This window comes from Sturnira hondurensis, unplaced genomic scaffold (genome assembly GCF_014824575.4).
Source record: "Sturnira hondurensis isolate 20B ecotype Veracruz unplaced genomic scaffold, ASM1482457v3 Scaffold0014384, whole genome shotgun sequence".
NCBI lineage: Eukaryota > Metazoa > Chordata > Mammalia > Chiroptera > Phyllostomidae > Sturnira > Sturnira hondurensis.
The window spans coordinates 29,538,559-29,552,787 of record NW_028087015.1 but is presented as its reverse complement, the minus strand read 5'-3'; the positions used below and the strand labels follow the sequence as shown (position 1 = coordinate 29,552,787).

Genomic DNA, 14,229 nt, shown 5'->3' with positions numbered 1-14,229 from the left:
GCTTATAAGGATGCTCAAGGAACTTCGTGAGGACATCCACAGCATAAAAGAGATCCAGTCAGAAATGAAGGATACACTAATTGAAATAAAGAACAATTTAGAGGGAAACAACAGTAGAATGGATGAAGCTAAGATCAAATAAATGATTTGGAACATAAGGAAGCAAAAAACAACCAATCAGAACAACAAGAAGAAAAAAAGAACTAAAAAAATGAGGATAGTATAAGCAGCCCCTGGGACAACTTCAAGAGGTCCAACATTTGCATGATAGGGGTGCCAGAAGGAGAAGAGAAAAAGCAAGAAATTGGAAATCTATTTGAAAAAAAACAGTGAAAGAAAACTTACCTAATTTGGTGAAGGAAATAGACTTGCAAGAGGAAGAAGCACAGAGAGTCCCAAACAAGATGGACACAAAGAGGCCCAGTCCAAGACACATCGTAATTAAAGTGTCAAAGGTTAAAGACAGAGAATCTTAAAAGCAGCAAGAGGAAAGAAGTTACTTACCTACAGGGGAGTTCCCATAAGACTGTCGGCTTATTTCTCAAAGAAACTTTGCAGACTAGAAGGGATTGGTAATAAATACTCAAAGTTATGAAAAGCAGGGACCTACAGCCAAGATTGCTCTACCCAGCAAAGCTATCACTTAGAATCAAAAGGCAGATAAAGTGCTTCCCATTCAAGAAAAAGCTGAAGGAGTTCATCATCACCAAACCATTATTGTATGAAATAAATACGTATCTATCAACAATCCAATCTAAAAAACAAACCAAGCAAACAGGAAGAACAGAGGGAGAATCATGGATATGGAGAACATATTGATGTTTGCCAGCTTGTAGGGGAGGAGGATGGGTGAGGAGGTGAGGAGATTAAGAAGTACAAATAGATAGTTACAGAACAGCCGTGGGACATGCAGTACTGTATAGGAAATGGAATAGCCAAAGAGCTTTTACACATGATCGTGGACATGACATGAGCAACAGTGGGCATGTGGCCTGAGGGAGTGTGGGGTGCTGGGTGGGGGGGGGGGGCAAAGGGGGAAAAATCAGCACAACTGGAACAGCATAATCAATAAAATATAATTTTAAAAAAGAAAAGGCAAAGGGTATGTTCTCAGAAAGGGAAATAGAAAAAAAAGAATATGTAGCAATTTTTTCCTTTCTAAAATACTAGTCCACCTCTGATAAAATCAACTTAGCTCTACCCAAGGTTGTGATTCAGCCACGGCATCCTGGTTCTGTCTGTGTTACTACAGTGTTAGCTCACTTCTATATCAGTGGGCAATATCTAAGCCCACCTTCCCCCTGTTCCAGTGTCACCTCTCCTTATGCCCCCTCTGGGACCATGTCTAACACCCCATGACCCAGAAACTAAAGGGTGACCATTGGTGCGCTGGGGGCCAACTGCATTCCCAACTGTGGTCAGTATCCAACCTGGTTGGTTATGGGCAGTACCATTGTTGTTGCAATGTTTCAAATATCACTCCTACTTTTGCTCTTTATATGTATTTTGCAGTGTGTACATTACAAATGAAGGCACCTCCCTCCTCTCTCCTCCCAAATCAACAACCATTACACCAAATTGAAATCTTTCCTAGAATCTGTTCTCCCTAGTACCTCCATGCAAGGATTAAAAAAAAGAATTGCTAAAAGCAAACTTTTAGAAAATATAGTTGGGGGAAAAATAATAAAATCAGGCCTGTGATTCCTAAACTTTGCTATGGCTAAGAATCGCCTGAAGAATATGTTTCAGAGGCAGACCTCAAGGTTTCATCTTCAGAGAATCCAATCCTGTAGATCTGGGGTGATTCAGGAACCCGTATTTTTAACTTACATCCCAGGTAAATGTGCTGCACATGTTCCCTAATGGCACTTCAGGAATAGTGAGCTCCACTGTTGCCATGAATTATGCACAATTGCTGTGGATAGGATGTATATTTTTCACCAGGAGCTTGGTTCACCAGGATTTTACAGGCGTTCATTCACTGAACTTCAGTTCTACAGCGTTAACTGCAGACGGTGCATTGTCATTGGTGGGTGCTTCGTTCTTCCTGATCTTCTATGAACACATTCTTTTTTGTTTTGAAATTACAGAGTCTGTCATCCCAAGTAGTGGAACATTTCATGTAAAGCTCCCCAAAAAGCACAATGTGGAACTTGGAATAACCATAAGTTGTAAGTAGAAATGATTTCTTTTAAAATGTAGTATTTTAAGGTACATGAGAAAATTATATTGACAAATGGTTTGCAGGTGTGGCAAATATTTTCAGTGTCATTGCCAAATTTCTGTGTGATGATACAAAACTGTGAAGCTAATCACATCTCTAGCACTTACAAGCTGTGTGAATGCAGTAAGTTACTTAAATGCTCTCTAATCTATGTTTCTTCATTAGTAATATGGAAGTGATATCTACAAAAGATAGAGTTATATTAAATAACATATTTACATACCTAGCATATTCCTTGGCAAGTAATAAATAAGGGCTCAATAAATGTGTCTCTTGCCACCCTCCATGAATAATTAGATGAGCATATAAATGCATATAGATTCTATAGATTTCAATGTATTATGGATTAAGTTTTCACAATAATATATTTAACTAACAAAAAAGTATATTTATTTACAGTTAAAACCCTTTTTCCATCTGGCCACCATGCATCTAAAATCTATTTTGCAAGACTAAAACAATGTCCTTCCTATAGCAACTTCCCAAATTCCTCGATGGTACAACGTGTCTGGGTAACCAAACCAAAAAGAAAAGCAAAACATATAAATGTGTTTAATTCACTCCTTTCACCAGGTTCTAGATTTAGAACTGCTCTGAGTAAAAGAACTTTGAAAATTTCAGCCCCAATGGAGTTGTATAGAATGGAAATTGAGGGGTTTTTTGCTTTTAATATCCATAACCTAAGTTTACCCATAAATGCCCCCCAGAAAATGAAGCAAATGATTAATGCCTAAAGACCAAAGCAGGCATGGAGGCAATGCATGTAACCAGTGCATGGAGGCAATTAAGAGAGCACTCACTCACCAAGGGGTGGTCCCTTCAAGAAAGAGTGATGAGGCTCCATAAACACGCCTCACTACACTCTGTTGCATAGCAGTTATGGCAAAAATGAAGAGAGCTCAACTGGGCAGTATGAAATGGAGGCTGTCCAATTCGACGCTGACCATATGAATTTAACACTGAAAATGAAATTTGATTTATAACTAATAAATCACATGCACTAGTACAACAGTAAAAGCAGTGGAACTACAATACAAAATAAATGTTAGGAAGAAGAAGCCATATGTAAGAGAGAGAGAGAGAGCCTGTAAGTCACTCCCTCCCAAACCCCAGGGTGACTTACCAGGAGGAAAGTAGGGCTGAAGTGTCTGATGTGCCTCTGTACAGTAGCAGAAAGAAGAAATGAGATTTTGTATTCTAGGTGCTACAAAAGTCATGGGTGCCATTAGCTGGTTCACTTAACCTCTCAATTTGTTCATTATGAAGCGAAGATGGTATGCCATTATTCTCTCAACAGCCGTGGTTACTGGAATTAAGAAAGAACTCATTAGAACTTACTATTTTAAAAATATTTGGAGTTAAAGATAGATTCTGCAACCTCCATATAACTTTAAGCCTGCTATGATTTATTCCATTTACTCCATTCTATTCATTTATTTCATCAGAATTGTTTGTGATACTGGTACCTCTTGGATTGCATAGTGCATATCCTGCTGGCTGCATATAGAGGCCCTGCCTTCCTTCCACTCCATTCTTTCTTCCATTCCACTTTCTTCTTTTTGTCTCCATTAAATAACTACATTGTGAGTGCCCACCATGCTTAGGCCCTGTGCTCGTGTTGGAGAACACCCCGCCTGCCTGGGAAATGCTTCCTGCTGGTGTACATGCTGGAGGTGCTTCTTCGGAAGTTTCTGTTGCTACACATTTTGCCAGTTATTTACTCTCAAATTTTAATTAGGGGAAAGGTCTTTTTGTGTTCTTATTCTTGCAATTGATATATTTAACATATAATTTAACTACAGAAGAAAATATTCATTTGAAAACTAATCCTGCCACATATTATTACTTAAGTTGACATTTGTATATTCGGTTTGTTTAAGGTATAATTATGTGTGCTACAAAATATTTTCTTCACATAAAGAACTACTTAAAATCATATTATATAATAATGATATATATATGCACTAAGTATTACTTTTAAAACTGATTTTAATACCAATAATGGAAACTACCCAACCCACCCCCCACAAGCATGGCCTGAGTTTAGCCAGCAACGATCTGAAGTAACTCGTGGAAACGACAGGTGCAATGCTGTTCTGGGAAAGAGAAAAGAAGCTTGTCTCACCTGTTCGTCGGCCCTTCTAGAGCGACAGCTCCATTTACACGACTAATCATCACCATACAGAGTTTGTGCCTCCCTGTGGAAAATGCTTCTATTTTGCCAGTTGCAGAAACAGAATTTGCTGAAAGAAAAAAAAATGCCAGAAACTATTTTCATTGTTATGATATGTGAACTTTGGGGGCCTAGCACAGCTCCTGTCACATACAAGGTGCTCATTTAATCTGTATTTATTGGTCATCCAAGATGGTGGAGGAGTACGTGGAAGTTACACTAACCTCCTCCCAGGACCAATCTGAATTACAACTAAATTGTAGAGAAATCATCCTGAATAACCAAATGAACACTAGTTGGAGAGAAGCCCTAAAACCAAGGACAGACAAAGAAACCACCTCACCATAACAAGACTGGTAGGGAGTGTGGAGGAGGTATGAGAGGGATGCCTGGGCTCCCTCGGGCCGCAGCTGAAGTTCTGTTGGGGTATTTCAGCAGCTGGGGAGTTCCCCCTGAGAAGTGTAACCTCCAACCTGGGCTCCTGAGCCTACAGCATCAGAGTTGGAAAGGAACCCAGATAACATCCAGCTGTGAAAAGCAGTAGGGTTTCTGTCTGCCAGGGAGAGATGGCCAGGCCAGAGATGCAGAGAGCCTCTTAAAGGGCCAATGCACAAAATTTCATTTGCAGCCACTTACCCTGGGCTCCGGCAGAGGGAGGGCAGAGTGGACTAGAGAGGCTCCAGGAGAGTCTGGGGGTGGTGACTCTGGGAAGAGACAAAAGGAGCAGCAGCCAGGATCCCTGTGCTGAGTCATTCCCCATCCTGCAGGAACCATCTTTCTCAGGTAGACTCCTCTCCACCTGACTTCAGCCTGAGGGGAAGCAATAGCCCCACCCACAAGAATTACTCTGCTCCACCCTGTGGAGCTTAAGCCAGGCTACAGATAACAACCTGAGAGGTTTAACATCTGAGATCATCTTTCCAACTGATTAGTTTAACAACTAAGGCAGGAAATACAAAGAGGCAGCCAAAATGGGAAGACAAAGAATACTCCCAAAATGAAAGAACAAGAGAAGTCTCCAGAAGAAGAGCTAGATGAAATGGAGGCAAGCAATTTATCAGATAGAGAGTTTAGAGTAATGATTATAAGGATACTCAACAGCATGAAAAAAAGACCTGGAAACCATAAAAAAGGACTAGTCAGATATAAAGAATGTAATATCTGAAATAAATAATTCACTGGAAGAAATGAACAGTAGGTTAGATGAAGCCAAGGATCAAATCAGTGATTTGGAAGACTAGGTAGGAAAAAAACAATTAGCAAAAAGAAAAAAGAATATTACAAAATGAGGAGAGCTTAAGAAACATTTTGGACAACATGAAGCATAACAACATCTGCATCATAAGAATACCAATAGGAGAAGAGAACGAGCAAGGGATCGAGAATCTCTCTGAAGAAATAATCTCTCTGAAAGCTTCCCTAAGTTGGTGAAGGAAAAGGACCTCTTTGTCTGTCTTTTTTGGGGGGAACTATCTGAGGAGGCTCAGAGAGTCCCAAACAGGTTGGACCCAGAGAGGCCTAACTGAGACCTATCATAATTAAAATGACAAGGCTTAAAAACAATCCTAAAAGCTGCAAGAGAAAAACAGGTAGTTACCTACAATGGAGCACCAATAAGACTGTCATTTGATTACTCCACAGAGTGGCGTTAAATATTCAAAGTGATGAAAAGCAGAGATCTACAACCAAGGCTACTTTACTTAGCAAGGTTATCATTTAAAATTGGAGATATAAGGAGCTTCCCAAGACAAGAAAAAGCTGGAGGAGTTTGTTAACACCGAAGATAAAGGTGTTTGTTAACAGCAAACCAGCACTTAAACAAATGTTAAAGGGCTCACTTTAAGGAGGGGGAGGAACAGGAGGAGAGAAAGAAGAAAAACAGAGGAAAACAGTCTAACAATAAAATGGCACTACATATGTATCTACAATCACCTTAAATGTAAGTGGCTTAAATTCTCCAACCAAAAGACATAGGGTAGCTGAATGGATAAGAAAACAAGACCCATTCATATAAATGCTGCCTCCAAGAGACCCATCTCAGATGGAAAGATATGCACACACTAAAATAAAGGAATAGAAAAAGATATTTCACGAAAATAGAAATGAAAATAAAGCTGGGGCAGCAGTACTTATGTCTGACAAAATAGACTTTAAATCCAAGGCTATAGTAAGAGACGAAGAAGGACACTAGATAATGATAAAGGGAAATATCCAACAGGATGATTTAACCTTAGTAAACATTTATGCACCCAACATAAGAGCAACTAAATATGTAAAGTATATTTTGATGAACATAGAGAAATCAACAAAAATACATTTATAGTTGGGGATTTTAACAAACCATTGACTGAATAGATCTTCCAGACAGAAAATCAGCAAGGAAACAGCAGTCTTAAGTGACACATTAGAGCAAATGGATTCAATTGATTCTTCAGACTATTTTACCACAAAACAGCAGAATATACCCACTTTTTAAGTACACATGGAATGTTTTCTAGGATAGAGTACATGTTAGAACACAAAACAAGTCTCAGGAAATTTAAGAAGTCTGAAATCATTATTAAGCATTTTCACTGACCATAATACTATGAAACTAGCAATCAATCAGAAGAAGAATACTGAAAAACCCACAGACATGACAGCTAAATAACATCTTGTTAGACAATGCATTAATGGGCCCACAACAAGATCAAGGAAGAAATCAAAATATACCTTGAAACACATGAAAATGAGGACACAATATCTGAAAATTCACGGGACACAGAAGAAGCAATCCTAAGAGGGAAATTCTTAGCATTACAGGCCTATCTCAAAAAACACAAGGAAAAGTTCAAATAAGTAATCTAACTTTACACTTCAAGGTACTTGAAAAAGAACAACAATGTTGAAAATGAGTAGATGGAAGGAAATAATAAAGATCAGAGCAGAAATAAACAAAATAGAGTCCAAAGAAATAATACAAAGGATCAATGAATCCAAGAGCTGGTTCTTTGAAAAGATACGTGAGACTGACAAACCTTTTAAACAGACTCATCAGAAAAAAAGAGAAAGGACCCAAATAAATAAAATCAGATATGAAAGGGGAGAAATAATAACTGACACCAAAGAAATATAAAAATTGTAAGAAAATATTGTGGGCAACTATATGCCAACAAACTGGACAACCTGGATGAAATGAATAACTTCCTGGCTACCTAAAATCTTCCAAAACTAGATAAGGCGGAATCAGAGAATCTGAATAGACAGATTACACCTAGTGAAATTAGAGTAGTAATCAAAAATCTCTCAACAGGCAAAAGTCCTGGACCTGATCACTTCATAAGTGAATTTTACCAAACATTCCAAGAACTGACACCTCTCCTCAAACTATTTCATAAAATTCAAGAGGAGGGAAGGCTCTCAAACTCATTTTACAAGGCCAGCATTATCCTTATTCCAAAAACCAGATAAAAATTACAAGCCAATATCCCTGATGAACATGGATGCTAAAATCCTCAACAAAACATTAGCAAACCAAATACAGCAATACCTCAAAAAGATCATACACTATGATCAAGTGGGATTTATTCCATGAATGCAAGGTTGGTACAGCATTTGTAAATCAATAAATGTGATTCACCCCATAAACACAGTGAAGGATAAAAACCACATGGTCATATCAATACAAGCAGAAACAACATTTGATAAAATCCAGCACCCATTTGTGATAAAAACTCTCAGCAAAGTGTGAATAGAGAGATCATACTTAAATATAAAAAAGGTCGTATGTGACAATCCCATTGCCAGCATCATACTCAATGGACAAAAACTACGAGCATTCCCCTTAAGATCGGGAACCAGACAGGGATATCTGCTTTCACCTTATTCAACATAGTACTGGAAGTCCTAGCTACAGCAATGAGACAAAAGGAAGAAATAAAAGGCATCCTAATTGGAAAGGAAGACCAAAAGTGTCTTTATTTGCAGATGACATGATACTGTACTTAGACAATGCCAAAGATTCCACCAAGAAATTACTTGAACTGATAGATGAATTCAGCAAAGTAGCAGGATGCTAAATTAATATCCATAAATCAGCTGCATTTTTATGTGCCAATAGTGAACTAACAGAAAAGGAAATAAAGAAAACAATCCCATTCGCAACAGCTTCAAAAAAGAATAAAATTCCTACGAATAACCCTAACCAAGGATGGAAATGGCCTATACTCAGAAAATTATAAGACACTGAAGAAAAAATTGAAGAAGATACAAATAATTGGAAGTACATACTATGTACATGGATAGGAAGAATTAACATCATTAAATGTGCATACTACCCAAAACAGTCTGTAGATTCAAAGAAATTCCTCTCAAGATTCAATGATGTGTTTCGCAGAACCTAGGACAAATGTTCCAAAAATTTATGTGGAACCACAAAAGGTGCCACATAGCAATAGCGATCCTGAGAAAGAAGACCAGAATTAGAGGAATCACGCTATCTAATGTGAAACTATACTATAAGGCCATAGTAATCAAGACAGCCTGGTACTGGCATAACAATAGACACATAGATCAGTGGAACAGAATAGAGAGACCAGAAATAAACCCACACTTTATACTCAATTAACACATTTTTAATTATTTTATTGTTGTTCAATTAGCTCCCACAGTTCTCTGAGTTTACCCCCCACCACTCCCTCCCCACCCCATCCAAACCCACCTCCCTCCTTGCTTCCACACCCCGCCCCCTTGGTTTTGTCCACGTGTCCTTTATAGTTGTTCCTGAAAACCCTTCCCCACTCTCTTCCATTATTGGACAGTAACCCCTGGTTACTGTCAATTAATATTTGACAGAGGAAGCAAGCATATACAATGGGATAAAGATTAAATTTTTAAAATTGTATTTATTGAGTTAATGAATAAGGAGTCTACTAACCACTGTGCACTTTAGGAAATGAGATTCTGAAGAAGATGATTAATGTAGATGTTTGTGTAAAAGCTGTTGCGTGAACTGAAGAAGCATTGCCTTGGAAAATGAGTAAGAGGGGGGCCTCAGAGCCCCGACTGCCCCACTTCCTGACTCTCTTAATCTCTCTAATCAGTGTCTTTGTTTATAAAAGGGTATGCTTATTGCTTCTTTGTAGCATGGTCGAGATTGCAGCATGGTCGAGGATACTAAAAGGGTTTGTATATGTAAAGTGCCTAACGTACCTTATACAATTAATATATAACTATATATTTATATTTATGTATAACTAGAACCCTAACAAATGATTGTCATTATGATGATTATTATTTACTTTACACATACAGCCCTCGGAAATATTTAAATCAAAGCTCTACCCCACCAAATTTAGTGCCAAATGTAACTGTGCTAAAATTAAGAAATCAAGGGACCCTTTTCTCAAACATACACAGGTACTCTTAGTGAAACCAAGGTATGGGCAAGGTTCATGGATGTTTCTCATTCAGAAACATCCTCTTTTGTCTTATACAGACTCCTCTTTTGTCTTCACCTTGTGAAAATTCTGAGTGGTAAGAAACGGGCCTCCGTCTCTGAACGATACTATCCGAGCCTTTCACATTTGGCTAAAGACTCATTCTTTTTACTTAATAGACTGAGAAATGAGTCCCTCTGAATTTGGATGTGGTGACAGTTTTAGACTAGTTTTCTTAAGTTCTAGATAAATCATTCATAGCATGTTAGCATCAGGCATTAATTTTACTGATGTTTTTGCTATAAGATGGAGTAATTTATCCTAACAACCAAAGTGGACCAACCTAGGAGAAGGGTGTGGTTTGGGGCTGGAAGTAGCATGGTGAGGTTCTGACCCTTCACCCAATCAGAAGTCAGAGAGTGCAGCCCACCTCACTTTCAGGCCAAAGCATCCTGGTTGCCATGTGCAGTCGTCAGTAATATCCTTCTGATATTGATGTTTTCTTTTTGGGGTTTTATCAAATGAATCTGTATCTACTTTGTTCCAAGCATGGCTCTGAGCAATTTATGTATTTTCCCATTTAATCTTCAAAGTGGCTCTGCGACCACTCTGCCCATTTACAGAGAGGAAAGTAAGGCTAAGTGGATAACCTGCCCCAAAACCCAGAGCTGTAAAGGCTGAACAGGGATTCGGGCCCATCTGTCTGACTTAACATTGGCTTTGCTGTCACGTTACACTCATCCCCATCTGTATCTGATTGATGAACCTTCCCAGATACTATAGTATAGAAGCATAAAGACAGCATTTTGTGAGTGCAGTTAATTTGTTGGCTTTCCGTTTTAGTTATGACTGGATTATTTGCAAGAACAAAGGCTTGCTTTTTATAAACACATAAAATCATTAAGCAGTCTTTGTGACAAGCACAATGAATCTGTCGTTTTCTCCTAATGTCTTTTGCCAACTTTGCTATAAAGTCTACTCACTGCTCCATTTCAAGTCAAATAACTTGTCTTGTCAAGTAATATATATATGGTTGAAATTTAAGTAAAACTGAATGATTGTGTGTGTGTGTGTGTTTTACTGCAATAACATTCAGACACTTATCAGGCCCTTTGAACAAAGTACTTGGACTAGCAGAGTATGTTCTATGAATGGCTAGATATTATAGAATGTTCCTGGAATACTTTTTGATTCATATTGAATTCACTACAAAATTCAGGAGATTTCACCTGCCTTCTAATGCAAACTTTTTAAAGCAAGGGATAGATACTGTCATTTTCTACCTCTTCCAACAACGATATGAAAGGAAAAGAATCCATATTCACCTAAGAAAAGTTTCCAATAGCAAGGGATAACTAGTATTTTTAAAACTTCAGGAGTCAAAGCTGATACCCTAATCTCGGCATTTAGCTCTGCTGCCCACCCCACACCCCATTTTGAAAGTACAGGCAAATTTCAAAGGGAAAAGAAACATACAGAGATGAGGAAAGGGAAAATAGGCACAGCAACAAAATTTGGAAGTGGTAAAGAAGATGGAGAAAGAGGAATTTAAAGAAGCAGGAGGGAAAGCTGACAATGAACCTGACTTATATCCTAAACTCCCAACAGGCCCAGGAATTGGTGAAATCAGGAGCTTGTAAGTGAGAGTCATGGTAGAACTGAGACAAGAGGGTTGGTTGGAAGTCTATTGAGAATGAATTAGTCCCTCTGATGCCTTCTCCCACTTAGCACGGCTAGGCAGTCCTTCCCTTCCTGGCAGAAGCCTAACTTTACCCTCTGGGAAGCATGACACAGAAGGTCCCTGGACTGGGAGGGCACCACTGACTATAGCGGGGCTGCTCTAAAAGCAGAGTAGGTGAAAGTTTAGGTGATGAACGTTGAGACTGCTCAGAGAATCCACGTAGCCAGGCTTACTACTCTCCAAACAAGAGAATCGGGGCCATCTGACCCAGAGAGACAGCCTGGCCTGAACTAGACAATGAAGACCAAAGTCCACAAGCTCCAGTCAGATGCACCAAGTTTTGGCTTTTTAGGGCCACACTCTAATGTGAACAGAGAGCTAAGAAAAAAAGCAGGCACTTGAAGAAAGAATCTAACATGCAAGACTATCACCAAAAATAGAGAAGAAAACCATAAAAACAGCACATGCAGGAAAAAGAAAGGAAAAAACTGTCATTAACAGCATTAGCAACATAAGACATTATATCCGTAGGCGGGAGGAAATGATTACGATTCCTAAACAACATACAGAATAGAACAAAGAGCCCTTGAAGCTTAATAATATGACAGAAATGAAAACTTCAATAAAATATGAGAAAATAAATTTGAGAAAAATTTCTAGAAATTTTTAGAAAAGGTTAGAACAAAAATAAATGAGAAATCTAGAATAGATAGGAATTATACAGGATGAGTCCAAATAACACAATATCCAAATAGTAGCCATTACAGGAAGAAAGCAGAAAGTAAAGTACCAAATAATTTCAGAAAATTTCTTAGAATTGATGGATATCAGTTTCCAAATTGATGGGTGCTTTGAGCCATGGATGAAAATAGACCTTAAAAACACTAAGACAATGAAAGCAAATGTATAGACTTCCAGTGGCAGAAGGAAAGAGGGAGTTTTTTATATAATGTATCAGAATACAAACAATAATCAAATTATCAGAATGGTATCAGACTTCTCAACAGCAACTCCATAATTTAGAAAGCAATGGAAGAATGCATTAACTGAAATGAAGACTACATTACAGGGAGTCAACAATGGAGTAGATGAAGTGGAGGATCAAATCAGAGATTTGGAAGATAAGGAAGTAGAAATCACCCAATTAGAATGGCTAAAAGAAAAAAGGATTAAAAAATGAGCATAGTGTTCAATATAAGGAGCCTCTGGGACAACTTCAGGCACACCAGCATTCCCATCATGGGGGTGAGAATCCCAAACGAGATGGACCCAGAGAGGCCCAGACTCATCATCAGTAAAATGCCAAAGGTTAAAGACAAAAAAAGAACCTTAAAAACAGCACGAGAAAACAGTTCATTATCTACACGGGAACTCCCATAAGTCTGTCAGCTGATTTCTCAACAGAAACTTTGCAGGCCAGAAGGGATTGGCAAGAAATACTCAAAGTGATGAAAAGCAAGGACCTACAACCGAGATTACTCCATCCAGCAAAGCTCTCATTTAGAATCTAAGGACAGATGAGCAGCTCCCAGACAAGAAAAAGCTACAGGAGTTCATCACCACCAAACCAGTATTACAAGAAATGTTAAAGGGTCTTCTCTAAGAAGAAAACAGGATCAAAATAATTCATAACAAAATGCCAATAAATTTCTACCTATCAACAATTATTTTAAATGGAAATGGATTAAATGTTTTAATCAATAGACAAACGGAGCCTGAATAGATAACAAAACAAGACCCTTACACATGCTGACTACAAGAGACTCAGTTTAGATTAAAAGACATACGCAGACTGAAAGTAAAGGGATGGAAAAAAGACATATCATAAAAACAGGAACATATGTGGATATGATGGTGGTATAGAGGTGGAAGAAAACTACTCATTTTTCATAATAGAAAGTAAGTAACACTGGAAATAAGTGTTAGTAGTTGTATGCTATTTAGCAATATATAAGCAGCATCTCGTATGTATCCATATATAAAGATTGCATCTGGATAAGCAAAAAATAAGGGCTTCTCTTTTAGAATTTTAACTCTTTAAATTGTATGCATGTGTAACTTTTATATAAATAAAAAGCAAATTAAAAAATAATATAGTAAGTCATTTCCTTGTGAGGATCAAGACTGTGTACGTACGGGCAGCATGAGAAACATACAGTGCTATACAAATGGGTAGTTGTGATCTGGGGTAGCAAACAAGCTGTCCAAGACATGACAGTGAGCTTTGAAAAAGCGTGTAGATGACTTAAAACATGCATCTCTAGTAATGAGAAAAACAACTGCCGTTGGTGATACAAGTGAGAAGTTTGAATTAAAGTTATATTATGAACTATGAGTGGGGGAAAGGCTCTATTTTGAATTTTATATATATCCTATAACATGGGATTTTGCTCTTTTGTCAGCCTTTTAATTCTGTGTGTTGACCCAACTATGTCAAGATCTCAAAAGGCTACGATTGTTTTTTCGTTCTTTCTCAGAACTTAACAACCTTTAATTGCCCTTCTTTTCTAAGCCGCACTTTTCCCGCATTTAGAGTAATCTCCCCACGTGGCGTGTCTGTGTGGCCTTCCCAGTGGGAATCACTTCTCAGAAGAGAGAAAACTCTTTCTTCCCCAGCCAGCCCAGCCTCTGCTTTTTACCCAACTTTTCTGGGGTTCCATAGCCAGTGCCCGAAGCAGAAGTGCTTAGGTTGTAGTTGGTGCTCCATAACTACATGTTAAAGGAATAATTCTGT

The 14,229-nt window shown here is 38.2% G+C and overlaps 1 protein-coding gene across 8 annotated transcripts in view; it reads left to right on the top strand.

The window, feature by feature from the left end:
* Positions 1 to 14,229, top strand: part of GRIP1 (glutamate receptor interacting protein 1) — a 666,005-nt gene that overhangs the window by 599,108 nt on the left and 52,668 nt on the right. For all 8 annotated transcript variants that reach the window (XM_037063095.1, XM_037063099.1, XM_037063097.1 and 5 more), the window contains one exon: positions 2,091 to 2,171. In XM_037063095.1, coding sequence (XP_036918990.1) covers positions 2,091 to 2,171 — 81 coding nt within the window. The remainder of the gene's footprint in view (positions 1 to 2,090; positions 2,172 to 14,229) is intronic.